This window comes from Cynocephalus volans, chromosome 3 (genome assembly GCF_027409185.1).
Source record: "Cynocephalus volans isolate mCynVol1 chromosome 3, mCynVol1.pri, whole genome shotgun sequence".
Taxonomy (NCBI): Eukaryota; Metazoa; Chordata; class Mammalia; order Dermoptera; family Cynocephalidae; genus Cynocephalus; species Cynocephalus volans.
Window position 1 is genome coordinate 173,302,190 of NC_084462.1, and position 18,810 is coordinate 173,320,999.

The 18,810-nt window shown below is 48.1% G+C and overlaps 1 protein-coding gene across 1 annotated transcript in view; it reads right to left on the bottom strand.

Moving 5' to 3' along the window:
- Positions 1 to 18,810, bottom strand: part of RIN3 (Ras and Rab interactor 3) — a 136,374-nt gene that overhangs the window by 6,583 nt on the left and 110,981 nt on the right. Inside the window, exon 8 of the mRNA XM_063091435.1 lies at positions 4,375 to 4,506. Within this exon, the coding sequence (XP_062947505.1) occupies positions 4,375 to 4,506 (132 nt within the window). The remainder of the gene's footprint in view (positions 1 to 4,374; positions 4,507 to 18,810) is intronic.

Below are 18,810 nucleotides of genomic sequence, written 5' to 3' on the forward strand. Positions count from 1 at the left end.
AAGAAAGTGGGACCTAGTGACTGGTCCTTTGCTAAATTACAGCACATGGAACAGACTGAAAGGTGAAGGTCATAAAGCATGGAATCCTGCTTGCAGGCCTTTTGTTGAACACTGAACTATGAAGCACATGAAGGCAGAGCCCACATCCATCTCTCATCCTGCCCCCAGGGCTATGGTCTGAATGTGCGTGTCCTCCCAGATTCACATGTTAAAATCCTAACCCCAAGGGGATGGTATTAGGAGGTGGAGCTTTTGGGAGGTGATTAGGTCTGGGGGTGGAGCCTTCATGAATGGGATTAGTGCCCTTGTAAAAGAGATCTCAGAGCTGCCTCGCCCCTTCCATCATGCGAGGACATGAGGACATGGCAAGAAGGCGCCATCTAAGAACCAGAAAGCAGGGCCTTCACCAGACACCGAATCTTTTGGTGCCTTGATCTTGGGCTTCCCAGACTCCACAGCTGTGAGAAATAAGTCTGTGGTTCAAAAGTTAACCAGTTTATGGTGTTTTGTCATAGCAGCCCAAATGGCCTAATACCCAGCTAGCCCTGCAGAATGCTAGAGCACCCAGACAGATTAAAAACTCCCAGTATAACCCAACATCTTCACTTTCCCAAGCCAGAGAGGTGAAGCGACTTCTGCAAGGTCTCTAGCCACTCAGAGGCAGAGCTGGGCCCCAAATCCAGCCTCCAAACTGCTCTTTTTACTGCACCCTGGGTTAGCCCTCTTAGGTTCAAGCAACTTAAGTCCCCAAGAATCTGGGGACCCTGGGAAGGTCTGCCCCGTGCCAAGCATCTCTGAGCTCTGTGGAGCAGGAAGCTCAGGGACTGGCAGCCTGGGTGGGGCGGGGTCTCCGGCTACTCAAGTCTGAGAAGGCGCAGGCTGCAGGGTACTCAGGCAACCTTGGGTCAGAATCTGTGAACTGTTAAAGACCTTCATGTATTTATCTGTACTTTGACTTGCCTCAAAAATACCTTAAGTAGCCCAGAATAGACCAGCTGTTCTGCCTGAAGGACCTTAACTTTCCTCCCCCAGCCTCGGAGACTTCTGGTAGCAGGAAGAAAGATTCCCAGGAGGCCATGGCAGGGCTGGGGTAGGGGATGCAGGTCCACAGGAGAGGGCATGTCCCTTCCTTCCCTGCTCAGTCATGGTGCCTGGCCTGAAGCCCTGTTTGGCTGCAAGGATTCAGGCTGAGGCCGGAGTAGGGCTCGCAGTGGCCGGGTGTGGGCTACCACTGCCAGAGGGCGAGCCAGTGCTCAGACCATCTGCACAGAGCCTCGTGGACTTGCTCCGTCCCTCCAACCCCCGAAGGAGTTTCATGGATACTGTCTCAGATGTCACCACCCTGTGGGGCTGTTATCATCCCTTCAGCAGGATTTCAAAATTATTTCTCCCCAGGTACATCAGCAGCACATGCCCACTGCGAAAAATTTGGAAAACAGAAAAGAAGTAAAGAGAAGGTGCCAACTGCTCTGTGCTCGGGGCTTTCCTTGGTCACCTGAGTCCCATTCTGCTCAGTCTGTCCACCCACCAGCCCACTTCACTTCTCAACATTCATCAGAGGTGAAGTTACCTCGTGTGCTTGTTTGTTTAACCTGACTCCCCCTCTCCCCCCACTGGAATGAAACTCCATGAGAAAAGGGATCTACTGTCACCCGGCACAAAGGAGAAGCTCAGTAATGTCCGCTGGATGAATGAGTCAACGGCCTTTGCCCAGATACCGATTAATAGTCTTAGTGCTTTATTATTATTATATTAAGGCTATTAATTCTTGGTGTACCAATTTGTGGGAACATTTTCTCTTGGTTTATTGTTAATATCTCATTCTATTTATGGTAATTTTTGACATGTAGAAGTTTTAATCTTTGGAGGTTACATGTATGGCAGCCACCAGACCACAGAGAAGACTCCTGCTGAGAGCTCTGGGTCCCTCTAAGGGGCTAGTCCTAGGAAACGGGTGCTCAGAGTTTGGGGTAGGAAGCCACTTCTGCTCACAGCCCCCTGCCCCTCGCTGTCTCTCACTCGCTTCTGTTCTTTCCCCTGATGCTGGTTGGGCCTGTGAGAGACACGGCAGTGTTGCCTGGACTCTACCCACCTCTTCAGCCTTCTGGTGCTTCCATGAGCATGCCCAGGGCTGGGGAAAACAGAGGAAGACCATGAAGGCCTGAGGAGGTGGAAGCCCCAAAGTGTTGGGTGCAGAATGGGCCATTCATTTATTCTCATGATGCTACTAGCATCACCCATCTTGCCCTGTACTGTAGCCCAAATGTCTGCTATGGATGGGTGGGTGGATGGATGGGTGGGTGAGTGGATGGATGGATGAATAGGTGGATGGACGGATGAATGGATGGATGGATGGACGGATGGATGGGTAGATGAATGGATGGATGGGTGGATGGATGGGTGGATGGATGGATGGATGGATGAATAGGTGGATGGACGGATGAATGGATGGATGGATGGACGGATGGATGGGTAGATGAATGGATGGATGGGTGGATGGATGGGTGGGTGAGTGGATGGATGGATGAATAGGTGGATGGACGGATGAATGGATGGATGGATGAACGGATGGATGGGTAGATGAATGGATGGATGGGTGGGTGGATGGATGGATGGATGAATAGGTGGATGGATGGATGAATGGATGGATGGATGGACGGATGGATGGGTAGATGAATGGATGGATGGGTGGATGGATGGATGGGTGGGTGAGTGGATGGATGGATGAATAGGTGGATGGACGGATGAATGGATGGATGGATGGACGGATGGATGGGTAGATGAATGGATGGATGGGTGGATGGATGGGTGGATGGATGGATGGATGGATGAATAGGTGGATGGACGGATGAATGGATGGATGGATGGACGGATGGATGGGTAGATGAATGGATGGATGGGTGGATGGATGGGTGGATGGATGGATGGATAGATGAATAGGTGGATGGATGGATGAACGGATGGATGGATGGATGGGTGGGTGGATGGATGGATGAACGGATGGATGGATGGATGCATGGATGGTTGGATGGATGGATGGATGAATGGATGCTCTAAGAAGTAGGTAATCACTGCTAAAGAAAGCTTGGCTTCTCCTGAATTCCTGGACCTCCTGGAAGACAAGTTGCTTGAACTGAAGAAAAAAAAATTTTTTTTTTCCCTATATAAAGACGACTGGTAAGGGGATCTTAACCCTTAACTTGGTGTTGTCAGCACCACACTCTCTCAAGTGAGCTAACCAGCCATCCCTATATAGGGATCCGAACCCGTGGCCTTGGTGTTATCAGCACCACACTCTCCCAAGGGAGCCATGGGCTGGCCCAACTACAGGAAATTTTTAATTAAAGAGAGAGAGAGAAAAAAAAAAAAAAAATAGCTCCAGAGGTCCCAGAACCACAAGCCAAAGTTATATATGACAGCAAACTTCATGGCTTTAACATGCTCCTCTGAGCTGTCAACAACTCACAGAACCATCCAGTCAAACTATCACCCTAGACAGAGACTGGTACATGCAAAAACTGAAAACAGATGTAAAGAGAGTCAGCTAATCTCAAAAGCCAGAAAGCCCAAAGGGGATGCTTGGGCCTGGGAGTCTGACTCCATCTTTCAAGGCTGATGTCTCAGTACAAGTTGGGACTCCCTCGGAGCCATTATCTGGGCTGGCTGCACCCCAAGAGATTCTTGGTGGAGGGATGGCTGTGGCTAAGTGGGCAGGAGGAAGTGGGGAAGGAGAAATGGGGAAGGAAAACTGAGGGTAGGTGGAGTGAACCACGCTTCTGCCTTCATTCGATTGGGGAGCGTGGGCCCCTTATCCACGTCACTAACCTCCTCCCACTGACAGAGGCCCTGACCCAGGGCTGGATGAGCAGGGGGCCAAGAGTCCTTGGGGGCCACCCCTGTCTAAGAACTCACCATAACTCCCTTTCACGGTCCTCACCGTGGGCACTGCCCACTGCTTTAGCCTCATCTTTTACACTACCAGCTCCTGCTATCCCCTCTACAAAGAATGCCCTTTTCCTCCCTTTATCTGACTGGCTCCTATTCATCCTTCAATGCTCAGCTCAGGTGTCACCTCTTCCAGGAAGCCTTCCCTGACTGCGCAGTCTGAGTTACATGCTCCCATTTCCCCAAGGCTTCCCACTTTTCCCGCACTTGTCAAGCACCAGTAACACGTCTCTTCATTGGCTCATCTCCCCTCCTATTCTGTGAGCTCCCCCAGGACAGGGCCTATGGGGGATTCACATTCACTTGCCTGTCCCCAGGGCTCAGCTGGAATCTGGCACCCAGGAGGTGCTTGTTGGGCCGCCCAGAGTGGTCCTGGCATGGCTGGGTTGGGGGTGTGTGATGGGCCTGCATGGCCCAGAGGTGACTCACCCTCCCCTAGCTGCAGGGCAGGGTCCATGAGCTCCATCATGTACTCCACGTTGAGGAGCATCTCGGCGAGGTTGCTGCGGGCCAGCACATACATGAGCACGGGCAGGAAGTCGTCTGCCCCGTAGGGCTTCCCTGCGAGGAGGAAGGAGGCAGAGGCAGTGAGTGAGGGGCCGTGGATGGCTGGGTGTGGGTGGTCACCCCTGGAAGAGGAATGTTCTTGCTTTCTTGCGACTCTCAGGCCAGGGAGGACCCTGGGATTAGCCTCCTCGGGGAGGCCTGAGGCACGGTCCAGGTTTAGGAGGAAGGAAGTGAGAAAGAGCAAGACCTTGACTCCTTCCCCTTTCCCAGCTCCTCCCATGACCATGCCCCTTGCTGCTTGCTTGACAATCAAGTTCACATCACACTGATTCAAGGACCCACCCAGAAGCAACTGTCTGCCCCAAATTGATGTCTTCTGGGAAGGTTCCCTGGCCCCATTAACCACACATCTCCTTCCCCAATCACATACTACAATAAGAAACCCCTCCCTAATCAGATCCTACAAGGCCTAAAATTTCCCCATTCAACCTTCACTCCTTTGGGTTAAGCAGTGCCCTTTCCTAAGAGTTTCTTTTAAAAGGTAAATACCCCTGAAGGAACAACTCATCACCACTGCCTTTGTGGGAGACATTCACAGGGCTCAGAGAACCTGACAGCAACAGATGCCGCGCAAGGCAGGTGGAGGGCACCCCGAGAAGGAAAGGGGACAGAAAGTGGGCCCAAAAGGTGCCTCCCCAGTTTGGCTCCAGGCATGCGTGTGGGCTGATTACTAATCTCACCCAAGACACAAAGGGCAGCAGCACTGGTATGGATCCTTCTGGGGCCACACCCTGACATGGTAACCTCTAGCTGAAGACTGCCCGTTTGACAACGCAAAACCAAAGCTGGAGCTGCAGGGAGGAATTCTGACAGGGACAGAACCCTCTGGAAGCTGTCATCGGCATCCACGTAAGGCTCTGCGAGTGCAGCGTAGAGGTGAAGCTAGACTGACAGCTTTGCACAGCGGATGGCCATGCTGGGTCCTGAACACACCTTCCTACTTCCTCTAAAGAAAGGGAGTCCAGGGCTCAGGCAAAGGTCTCCAGAGTCATCTGGAAGTTACCATGTCAGGCTGTGGCTCCAGGAAGATCAATATCAGTGCTGCTGCTTTTTGTGACTTGGATGAGATTAATAATCAGCCCAAACACATGCCAAACAATTTACAGTTCTTTCAAAAGTGTATTTCTATCTGACATGTTTTACAAAGGATTTAGGTGACCATTGGGGAGTATACCTAATAAGCAGTAAATTCTAAAAAATTTAAATATCACAAGAAATATTAAGCACAAATAAGAAACAACCTACAAAACTGCTCCTTTAGAGCTACAAATTTGGCTTCGAGTTTCCTGGTGGCCAAAGTAAAGAAGAAAACATGATGAGTTAGCATTTTTCTAATTGTCGGTGAGAAGAAAAAAAAAAAAAAAACAGTTTCTTGGGGGAACCAAATTGTTTTTCCAACCCCTAGCTCTAAAATAATTTTTTCACATGTGGCTTCATTGGGGGACATGAAGACACGTGACTGGCAAGTTCCTACAGCACACACAAGGATGTTTCACCCCATTGCCTCAGAATGTGGCTCAGGGTGAGCACTTCCAGGGTAGGAAAGCACACTCCATAGTTAACTACGCACGTTCACATCTGTTCCTTATGACAATTCCATAATGTAAGTGTTGTTCCGCTCACCTTACTTAAGAAAAGACTGGAGAGTTTAAGTGACTCTCCCTCGGCCAACCACATTCTGAACGCCTGAGAGGTGCAGAGTTAAAGGTCGGACCTCTGGCCTCAGGCCTGTGTTCAAATCACAACTCTACCACTCACTAGCTGTGGACCGTGGGCAGCTCCTTCCCTCCTATAATTTTGCCAGAGAGGTTGAAGAATGAGGTGCCCACGGATGTTTGAGGGTTAAATGAAAAAAACATGACACAGTGGTCAGCACCCTGTCAAGCCAAATTGAGGACTAAGGCAAAATGACAAATGTCTGCACCTATAGATATTGATCAAAATACCCTCCCAGATTTTGAACCAAGTGAGAAAAGTTAATGAATGCTCTATAATAAAAAACATGACCATATATAAAGTCCTGTGTTGCTAATCTGTTTGCATACCATGGTCAACCTGCATAAACTCTCATGGGACCAGAAACCCTGGGCTTATTGGATATGAGTGTTCTTGTCGCACAATAACGCAGGGTTATAAAACAGACACCAGCCTATCTTTCCTTAAAATGTTGATGTTTTGTTCATTGTGGACTTTTTGCATTAATTTTTATTTTTCAAAATATTGCACTAAAATATTACTTTTCCTGCCATATGACCCAAAAGTGTCACTCCTAGTTATAGACCCAAGAGAAATCAAAACATATTTTCACACAAAGACTTGTATGCAAATGTTTATAACAGCATAGTTCATAACAGCCAGAGTGGAAACAGCCCACATATTTACCAACTGGTGAATGGATGCACAAAATGTGGCACACCCACGCAGCAGAACCCTATGTGGTAATAAAAAGGAACAGAGCACCGATGCATGCCGTGATGGTGATGAACCTTGAAAACATTATCCTAAGTGAAAGAAGCCAGTCACAAAAGACTACACATTGTACATATTATATGATTCTATTTATAGATAATGTCAGATTAAGCAAATTCACAGAGAAACAGGAAAGGAGATTAGTGGTTGCCAGGAACTGGGGGGGAGGAAAGAATGGAGGTGACTGCTAATGGGTACAGAGTTTCTTTTGTGGGGTGATAAAAAATGTTCTGGAATTAGAGTAGTTTTGATTGCATAATCTTGCAAATATACTAAAAACCACTGAATTGTTTTAAAAAACTGTGAATACATGCACACACATATGATATATTATATATATATATATATAAATTTATCTTGATTCCTGAGTTTTTTTGGCATCCCCTTCTGTGTTGCACCTAAGGCGAGCATCTCACTCACCTCATCCAAATCCTGGCCCCACGGGGGTGCCCAGGAGAGTGGCTGGCACAACACAAGTACGTGATAGGTGGTAGCCATTATGAGTGGGCACTGGCATGGGGCCCAGCATGCAGGGAGACAAAGGAAGTGAGTCAGAGCTGGTCCCTGCCCTCAGGACCCTCCCAGTCTAAAGCCAATGGCCGTGCCAGGAATTGTGATTTGGAGTCATGTACAAGCAACCAAGCATGGCCTGTGTTCTTTGCCTGCTCAGTCTTGTTCTAGCCTGGTATGAGTGCCCAAGACTACAGACTGTTTCCCCTCCAGTCTCTGTTTCTTTTCACAGTAACATCTCTCCTGACTTTTAGCTGGGACATGGCCACCCACAATAAAGACTATATTTCCTAGCTTCCCTTGCAGCTAGGTGCAGCCACATAACCAAGTTCTGGCTAATGGGATTTGAAGGGGAAGTGACATGTTCAACTTCCAGCTCATACCCTTATGGGGGAGGAGCCTGTGGATAGAGAAAAACCCTGAGGATGGTAGAGCAACAAGACAGAAGGAGCCCATGTCCCTGAGGGCCTCGCAGAGGAGGTGTCAGGCCAGCTTGCACTGGTACATGAGCATTAAATAAACTTCAGTCCTGTTTATCTCACTGTGGTGTGGGCATGTGTTAACAGCAGTCTGTGCTACACGCTCACTTCCACAGCATGTGAGTGGGAAGTGTCTCCAGTTAGTGGTCAGAACAGCCAGGCCAGAGCACCCTGCTCATTCATTCATTCACCCATTCATTAAAACCCTCTCACTAACCATCATGTTTCTCAGGTCTTACTTGCCTCGGGTCTTATCTGTAATAAGATCTGATTTTTCTGGATTCCAGTGGGGAACAGAAAGATGCAAATAAAATAAAGGGTGTGAGAGAGCTTTGAAAAAAAGGGGGAGCTCCATGTTGAATTTAGCAGCCCCTTCAGAGGCTTCTGTTCCCAACGCTCACGCCTGGCTTGGCTGGTGTCTTCACAGGGTGCTGGGTCACATCCCAAGGAGCACACACAAGCACAGCCTCGGTGAGCTCGGGGTGGACACGTGTCTGTCCACATGCCCACACCTCCATGGGTACAGGCCAGGCTGGCACATCCTCTCCTGGGTCCTCCCCAGCACCCGCAGTACAGTGCTGGCACTGTGGAGGCCTTCGAGAACGTTCATCCAGTGAATGTGAGTTATCCTCCCAACTCGCCCTTTTCTGGTTTTCCAGAGAGCAGTGTGCCTGTGGCCTGCCTGTCTGGTCACAGTCAGTTTCCAAATCTGCAAAATGGAACCAGCAACACTGGCCCTGATGACCTTTAGGGTTTTTGAGAGAATAAAATTAGAAAAAGAACATGAAAGTCATTCAGAACCTGTAAAGTGCTATGGAAAAGAGAAGTGGTATCAAGATCTATGTTCTGCTTTCTCGGGTGGCCTCAGTTACTCCACCTGTGAATTGAATGGGCTGAAGGGGTTAGCCACACACAGCACTGAAAAGCAGAGTCAGACAGACCTGGAGCGTAAATCCCAGTGCACAGCTCACCAGCGGTGTGACCTTGGCCTAACTGCTTTACCTCTCTGAGCCTGCCTTCCTAGTGGTGTGTGAACTGACATAACAGGACCATCCAATGGGGTTCGGCGAGAATTCTATGAAACGATCTACATGGACAGTCCCCACAATGCTCCCATGGAAATGTCTACTAAGGAAGAACATCTACTCTTATTCCAGCGTGTTCTAGGGTCCTCTGATTGTTTGCATCAAGGTTTCTGTATCCTCCCTGCACAATTAGTGAATTTGGGAAGCCTTCCCATCACCTTTATGACCCTGAGACATGACTAAAGAGTTCCTGAAGAAAGGTTATTTTGTGCTTGGAGTTGTTTTTCATGTGGATAATTTAATTACAGAACCCTGGCATACAGGAGATCTTTTTCTTTTTTGATTTGTGAGTTAAGGAACAAGCCAAGGTCAACAGCACGGATGTGAAACATAGCCCTGTGCCTTCTGGCATTCACCCATAACTCATGCATTGGGTTAAAGCCGATCGAATTTTACTCCGCCTCACAAAACATAATTTTTTTTCTTGGTATTGTATTAATAACTCACCAAGGAATACAATGAGGCAAAAATTTTGCTTTGAAGTAGTGGTTCCCAACCAGGATGATTTTGCCCCCCAGGGGACATTTGGCAATGTATGGAGTTGCTTCTTGGTTGTTACAACTGGCGGGTGTGTGGGGGGTGTTACTTGCTTCAGGGCTGGGGATATTACAAGACATCCTACCCTGTACAGGATGGCCCCATAGCTAAGAGTTACTCAGCCCAAAATGTCCATAGTGCCAAGGGTAAGAAACCATGCTTGATGGGGGAATGACCTAGAGCCAAAGGTGGCGGGCCAGAACTGGATGGGGGGGCCACAGTTTGCAGACCCCTAATCTAGAGGAAAGGATTTATTATCTTATCAAAAGAGGATTCAATGAGGTCCGTAGGTTTAGAGTCTTAGAGGTGGGCCACGGGGTATGATGAAGACAGGAAGGGAAGGAGCTGGCCCCCTAGGATTGTGGCTTTTTGCCCTCCAGATATGGATAGTCCATCACCCTTTTCTTCTTCTCCCTACGCTCTCCTTGAGGAATCTTGGTCGACCCCTCAGGAAGGGTTTTGGGGCCCATCTCCCTGGTTCCCACTATACTGAGATCAGCCACCCCCCCGCGGGGGCCTCCCCCAATCCCATGTCTGTCTCTCCAACCTCCTGTGAGCACCTCATCTCCGTCTCTGCAGTGACACAGCACGGCACGTCAAAGGCACACAGGAAGTAGTACTGGGTGAATGAACGAATGGATGAAGGCTGAGCTCCCAGCAAGACCCTGGAGCTCTGACTCAGACGGACCCAACAGAGACCACACGAGTCCTTCCCCCATCAGGAGCCAACGCAAAGCATGCATCACCTTTTCCTGGAAACCAACCATTCCTGGCACTTCTCCATGTCTGTCAAGAAGCCCACTTCCCTCCCAGTCCTGAGAGGCAAGTCCTGGGAGGCCCCTCTTCCTCTGGGCCCTCTGTCCCCTCATGGCCAGTCAGGCTAGAGCCCCAGGCCAATCTTCCTTCTGACTGCTTCCCGCACCCCCACCTTTTGCTCTCTCCAGCCCTACTCCCCTAAGCCTGCCCTCCCAGCAGTCAATGTCCTTTGATTGACTCATCTCCTGAGACTAAAGCTCTGATCATGCTATATCTCTTTTCAAGAACCATCAATGGCTCTCCATTGCCAAGAATCAAGTCCAGATCTTGTACCCTGGTGTTCAAGGCCTTCCATGATTGAGCACATAGACACTTTTCCAACACAATTTACCTACTCTCCTCCAGCAAACTGTCTGGTCAATGGCCTCAGAATAGGTCACCTCATCCTGCCCTTAGCTTTTGCCACACTCACCTACCTGGCAAGCCAGAGTCTTACACCTCCCACACAGCATCAACATCTGTGTGACACTTTAAAAGGTGAAACATATTTTATAAATATCATATCAATGAATTATTATTATTATTATTTTATTAATATATCAATGAATTCTTAAACCAATTCTGTGAGGTGTGTTAGATTCATTGCACCCACTTTACAGATGTGGGAAGTGAGTCTCAGAGAAGTTAAGCTACATGCCTAAGGTCACATGGCTAGGACGTGGTGAACCTGGATTGGCTGCAGCTTTTTCTCACCCAGAATCTCATGCTCCTACTACTTTGACACTCTTTCTTTCTTTATTTTATTATTATTATTATTATTATTTTTTTTTTTCAGCCAGTGAGCCAACCGGCCATCCATATATAGGATCTGAACCTGTGGCCTTGGTGTTATCAGCACCGCACTCTCCCGAGTGAGCCACGGGCCGGCCCGACACTCTTTCTTTAAGTTCTACTTCTTCCATGAAGCCCTCCTGGACTGCCCCAGTTACTGGTGCTTACTCTACTTTCCATCTTCCATCTCAGGATGACGTTCTGCCTCCACCACCTTCCCACAGAACATTCCACTGTGCTGAATCATGGGCTATTGCCTGAACTCTGAACACACTTTCACTCCTGTAGGCCTTTGCACCCACAGTTCCACCTGCTCTGGCACCCTCCCCACCTTCCTGTTCCCCACCTCTCCTTGTCCTCTCCCACATCCTCCAGCACAGCTGGAGGTTTCCTGCTCCAGCTCCCAAACACCTTGACTGTTTCAGAGCCTGCACTTTTCCTCACACCATGAGCTCCCTGAGGGCAGGGATGGAGGCTGTATGAGCTGGGACGAGTCATTAAACCTCTCTGAGCCTCTGCCCATCACTGCTTTTCCACCCCCAGCATGTGTATTCTCACTGAGCACCACTCTGTCCTCCCCAGGGTTAGAGTCGTGGTTAGATGCTGGGATTTGCTGTGGGCCTTAGACAGAGGTGTGCTGGGAAATGTTTAACAACCACTCTCCAAAGGAGGGAAGAAAGCTCGAATTTGACGCATTTGCCAATTTCCATGATATAAATATTTCCACAATGGCCAATTCCAAGCTACCAACATGAACATGGAATTGGAAAGAAATGCATACAAGTGCTCCCATGAGCTGGTATGGGCTGCCTCTAGCACATCATTGGCCTTAGATTCATCAAGTACAACCTCATAGCGAGGAAATTGAGGCTCAGACATGGGAGAAATTTGCTCTAAGCCCCACAGCTGGTTGGTAGTGGAGCTGGGACTAGAATCTGGGTTGCTTGTCCCTGATGTGGGTGAGAAATATCCACATAGGCACACTGACCTGACAGCTACTTGGAGACGAACACAAGCTTCAAGCATCATTTAAGTGCACCGGCTCCCAGCACATCCTTCCAGCGCAGCTAGTGCTGGATTCTCCTTCCTGGAAAGCCTGGAGCCCAAGGCTTAGGGCTCAGACTTATGTACAGAGGCACCTCAGGCAGCACCACTGGGATGCTGGGACACAGTTGCAAAGTAATTCTCCTGTGATCTGAACATCTGTCTTGGGTGGATCCCAGATCATGTGCATGTGGCTGTGCATTCAAAAGCTCAGCTGGAGGCAGCCTGCACTTCCTGGTAATTTCTGCTTTCCTTTTTGCCAAGTTACATCTGTTTGCCATCTGTAGGTATGTATAAAGAGCTGGTTGGGGGCCTCACGCATGTTCCATCAGTTGGGAGATTTTGGAGAAGGAAAACTCTCTTTCAGATAAAAATGAACAGAGGGGTGCTTACTTGGGTCACATAGATCATGAGGATTATAAGGCTCCTAACTCTGTCACTCAAGTAGCTACATTATGGGGGCCACTCACTAAGCTACTTTGAGCCTTAGTTTCCCACCTGAAAACTGGAGAATAATAATAAAAATCACTCAGTTTGTTACGCAGGGCTGTTGTGAACATCAAATGGTGGCTGAAATAAGGTTTTGTCACTTTGGAAGCATTGTCTGAAGAGGGGTTAGCAAATTTTTTTCTGAAAAGGGCCAGAAAGTCAATATTTTTAGTTTCACAGGCCACATGGTCTCTGTGCCAACTATTCAATTGAGACATTGTAACATAAGTAGCCCTAGACACTGTGGAAATGAATGGTTGTGGCTGTGTTTCAAAACAATTTATTTACAAAATCAAGTGGTGGGCCAGAATTGGATGGGGGAGCCGTACTTCACAGACCCCTAATCTAGAGGAAGGGATTTATTATCATATCATAACTTCCTGCCCCCCTCCCCCATTTGTTGACTGGGCTCTTACTGAAGGCAGGTGACTGATGCAGCAATCCTGGGGCAGCACAAGGTTCACAATGGCTCTGCTTTGGTCCCTGTCCTCCACCATGACCCCCATGTAAAGCCACTTCCTTCCTCCAGGAAGTCCTCCCTGAAGACTTCTTCCCCCCCACCAACTAGGTTTGATGCCCTTATGATGGGTTTCCCTGGTCCTGTCATTGCAGAATGAAGAAAGTAAACATCATACATTAATTCAGAGATGTCTTCTGTGACCACCCAATCTAGAACAATAAACTCCTTTGACACTCCCCAGTCCCCTTACCCTGTTTCATTCACCCTAGCAGCATGTTTTAGCATCTGATGATGTATTTTTGCATTTCTATTTACTGTTCACTGCCTGTCTATCCCCGCTTAGAATGTAAGCTTTATGTGGGCAGGGACTTTATCTTGCTCACTGATTATATCCAATGTCTCAACAGTGCCTGGCATGTAGTAGGTGTTTAACAAATATACTTGCTGAATGAATGAATGAATATTGTTTATCACACTGCATGATTGCTGCTTGTTTAATGCTCTGTTTTTTGCTTGCATTGTAAACATCCTAAAAACAGGGACTGGGTCTTCTTGGGTTTTGCTGTTAACATCTATATTGTCCATAAATGTTTGTTGAACCGTTGAATAAATTTATTCGATAAAAACACAAGATGACAAGAAGTAGAGACCATTTAGAGCAGTGAATTTTAAATTTATGTTTGCAGTGGTAGCCTTTTGTTAAGGAATATCTTCTGCACAATTCAGCTTTCTTAGTTGACTCAGGGTGGGCGTAGCAGGGCTGGCCTGCTCATTTCCTCTCAGTTGCCCCTTCCACCACCCCAAGGTGGCTCCCAGCTATGTCTGTGACCCCTAGAGAGTTCTCTGGAACCAGTTTGGAAACCACCCAGCTGCACAGATGAAAGAAGTGAACCCCGGGAGGAGAAATGGTCAGTTGGAGGTCACCTGTAGAGTCTGTGGCTGACGGGAGGTTAAAACACAGCCTCCTCTCCCCCACTAGGCTCCTTGAAGCTGTCCTTGGTTGTTTGCACATTGCAGAGATGCTGGTTAAGTCTCAGTTCTGCTCTGAGCAATACCACATCCCTGAAGAAATCACTCCAGTTACCCGGGTTCCTCTTCATAGAGCTCAACCCACAAGCCAGTCAGCTATGTAGGCTGTGGGCTCAGAGGCCTGAAGCCATAAAGTCCCAGCCTGGTTCGAAAAGGCACAGGTTGCAGGAGCTGCGAAACTCAACACACGACTTGGGTCTGTCTTTTCTAAGGTCATCTCTGACCCCAGAACACCCTGGGGAGGCAGGCTGGAGAGGCAGGGGCGCAGTGGTTCAGCTCAGGACCTGGATTCGAGTCTTAGTTCACCACTCACCTGCTCAGATGGGAAACTGAGCATGCCACTTAACTCAGCTGGACCTCAGTTTCCTCGGCTATAAAATGGGGAGAATGATAATGTCCACACCTCATGGTGGTTGTGAGAATGAAATGACAAGACAGATGGAAAGGGCTTAGCATGGACTGATAAATATTAGACATGATCATTATGAAAGCAAGAATGGTTATGTCCTATAAACCTCAGAACATGACATCTTAGAGGGCCTGAGCTCCATTTCTGTTGTGGGGTGGAAAAGCAAGGTTGTGAGTCACTTCCAGGACTATGCTCCTTTCTGTCTCTCTCTCTGTCACCCGGATGTCAATGGCTAGGGGGACCTAGGAAGCCTCCCTCAGCATGGATCCCTGAATGACTATGTGGAGCAGAGCTCTTCACCCCCATCCCTCCTACATTCAATTGGACTTACACAAGTGAGAAGTAAACTTCTATTGAGTTAGGGATGATAGGGTTTATCTGTTACAGTAGCAAGTGTTTCCCTGACTAATTATCTGTCTACCTATATATCTCTTATCTATCTCAAAAAGACAAGAAAGCAATTCACCAAAATACTACCAATCAATTTACAACAATAAATCAGTTAGGGACCTCCCTCTCTGACCTCTCCTCCCCCAGCTAATGTCACAAGGCACATTATTCCATGTGCCTGGAGTCCCCCTCGAGAGCCCTCCTCCCATCCACTTCCCCAGCCACCATCCCTGCCTGAACCAGCTGCAGATTCTTGAACTTGTGGCCTCTACCAGGAAGGTGGATGATGAGGGACCTGGGACTCCATCCCCATCCCTTAGGGCCCACATCCAGCCCCAGGCCAGGACCCAGGCTCCATTTCCAGAAGCGCGTGTGGCAGCAGGGTGATCACAGACTACTGAAGGAACCAAAAAGTCAGCCTGCTGGCTTCGACGTCCTCTCCTTACATTAGAAGGTTCACACCCTGTAACCCTCCCTCCTTCCTTCTTCCTCCCTCCATCTTAAGGAGGATTTCTTGGATTGAGTCTCTTTCTCCCCAACAGCAGGACTGGCTCTGAATGCCTGGTCTCAGACATTGAAGAGGTGGGAACGACTTGTTTGTCAAAGTAATAGGAGAGACAGATCTAGAAGTTCTAACTGCTCTCACCAAGCCTCATGAAGCCCATGAGGCGCCCATACCGTTCTGGCTGCAGGATGGAGGGCCAAGTTTACCAAAAGCCGTTTGCCTCGTGAATTCCCCAATCCTTCTGACCCAGGACCCTAAACTTGTGATAGTGGAAAATGCACTGGATTAGGATTCTGAAACCTGGGGCCTATTCCCAGGCTGGCTGCTTAGTACAGTGGTAAAAGCACGGGCATGGGAGTGAGATAAATCAAGGTTTGAATCCTGGCCCATCTGCATTATGGGCATAATAGCAACTATCTTTTTGGAAAAGATGGCATGGCTGATTAACTCAGACCTTGTGTGTCCAAGTTCACCCCTCTTTTCACTCTTTCAACAGGTATTGCCAGCAGCTGGACCCTATTTTATTCTTGTTTCATACAGGTACTGCATCAAGCTACTATTGCCAGCATCATGGCAATGGGAGGGCAGGCAGGTGAGGCATCTTCCCCTGAGATGAGGGGCCTGCGACATCCGCAAGCAGGACTGGCACAGGATGGGTGAGTAGAGTGGGTAGGAGGGAAGGGCTGTTTTCTGCTTCAAGTTGGTTGGTGGTGGAGGCAGGCAGGACTCAGGCTGGAGTCCTGCCTCTACACGGGATCACTGGCAGATCCCAGGGCTCAGTGCAGGGCTGCTGGTCTGAAGACCACACTTTGAGTAGCAAGGCCATGAACCACAAGAGCTGCTGGGAATATCCGGCAGGAGGGAGGTGTGAGTTGAATGCCTGGGGCCTAGTCCTAAAATCTCAAAGTCCCAAGAGAATTTAAAAGTCATGATTTGGGGCTGGCCCATGGCTCACTCAGGAGAGTGTGGTGTTGATAACACCAAGGCCACGGGTTCGGATCCCATATAGAGATGGCCGGTTAGCTCAATGGGAGAGTGTGGTACTGACAACACCAAGTGGAGGGTTAAGATCCCCTTACCGGTCATCCTTTAAAAAAATTAATTAATTAATTAATTAAATAAATAAAAGTCATGATTTGATCATTACACAATGTCCATATATATCAAAATGTCACAATGTAACCCATAAATATGTGCAATTAATATGTGTCAATTAAAGACAAAAAATAAGAATCATTTGGGATCTGACTGAAAATGCAAAACCTCAATCTAATCATGAGGAAACATCTGACAAACACAAAATGAGGAACTTTAAAAAAAAAGGTGGGGGTAGGGAAGAAAACTAGTATTCCTCAAAAATATCAATATCATAAAGGACAAAGAAAGTCTATGGGAATATTTCAAATTAAAGGAGGTTAAAGACGCTTGACAACTAAATGCACTACCTGGCCCTTTACTGGATCCTGAACTGAAGGGGGAAATACTAAGAAGGACCTTACTAGATCCAGCGACAACCTGGAAGTTTAGATGGCAGGTTAGATAAAAACATTGTGTCAATATAAATTTATGAAATGGACAAACTCTACTGTGGTTATGTAAGGGTTGTGTAACTCTACAAACTTACATACATTCCATAAAATACTTAGCAAAGTATTTAGGGGCAAAAGGCCCAGTTGTATGATTCAGGGAAAAAAATGGATGGAGAGAGAGAGAGAGAGAAAGAGAGAGACAGAGAGAGAGAGCGAGTACGTAATGATAAATCGAGGGGGGTAAGACGTTAACAATCCACACAAGGTATGCAGGTGTCCCTCTTTCAATGTCCTATTTTTATTCTTGGAGATTTTGAAATTTGCAATTATTTCCAAATTAAAGGTTTAAGAAAAACAGCAGCAGAACTGTTTATTTCAAACAAAATCCCACGCAGAACCCTGTGGGTAAAACAGGTACAGGTTGGTTGTCTGGGGTGAGGCTGGCCTGGAGCCCAGCCTGTCTTGTGTCCCTTTGGTGGCCTCTTGGGTCCCTTGTGGAAACCAGCTTAGAAACCACTCAGTGGGTTCAGCCTCCACCTTTCTGGGAATGTGGTAGGGAGGCAGCTTTTCCTGCATCCTGACATCTGAGCACCCACACACCGACTCTGATCCTCACAGCAGCCCCGAGAGAGGCATCCCTAGCCCCATTTTATGAGTGAGAAAACCAAGGCTTGGGAAGTAACTTTCTGGGCAGACGCTGCCCAGGTGCTTTCCGTGTGCTGACCCACCCCCTGCACGGCAACTTGAGAAGCCCACTTTATACACAGGCAGAGGCTCAGTGGAATGAATGTCTGACGCTACAGCACTGCAGCTGGGGTTCAAACCCATGACTGTGGACAAACCCAAGATCCCCTGCTCTCCCTGGCAGAACCTGCTCCATCCCGGGTGAAGATGCAGAGGCTCCAAGTGCAGAAGCCCTGGCCTGCTAGAGCAGAGATGGAACTGGGATGAAACTCATCCAGTGGTGGGAGGAGCACACTGATTGTTCCCTGATGAGAAACCCATTGGTTTCTGGCAGGGAGTTTTCACATGGGACCTTGACCCTGACCTGACATCATGGCTCAGGGTGTCCCTGCCTGGGCCTGGCTACTGATCAGCAGAGATCCCAGCCTCCCCCATCTCTCCCATGAGGCTGGGGACTATAAGTGCCCTGGTTCTGCTCCGTCCTTCCAAATGCTGCGCCCAGGCCCCCCGTGCTAGCAACTGCCTTGATTTCCCCTCCATCTCTCCTCGAGTCCTGCTCATTGGAAATTTTTAGTTAGCAAATTCATTGTTAGCAAAAATCATGGTGTTTGATTCTCACCACAAAAATGGTAACTAAGTGAGGTGTAGTGCATATATTAATTAGCTAGATGTAGTCATTCCACAATGTACTCATATATATACTTCAAAACATCATGCTGTCCATGGTAAACCCATACAACTTTATTTGTCAATTAAAAAAAAATCATGGTGCTTGAATGTCACTGCAAAATGACTGGGTTTTTAAAAGAATGCCAGGAAGCCACAGGTTCCTGGGTAAGCCAGGACTTGCTCAGAATGGAATTGCCCATTGCCAGCCTAAAGCTGTCTCTGTAAATGTCTCAGGGTCTGTAGAGCCCTCGGTTCTGATTTTACCCCACAGCCCAACAAGTCCCAGGTGCAAATGGTTCCCCTAAGTAGAAATTCAGCCAGGGAAGGAAATAACTGTAGTTATTAAGTGCTGGCCACTGGGTAACTTGCAAATCAGACTCATCTAAACCTCAAGACAGCCCCACAAGGTGGCATGGTTGTACT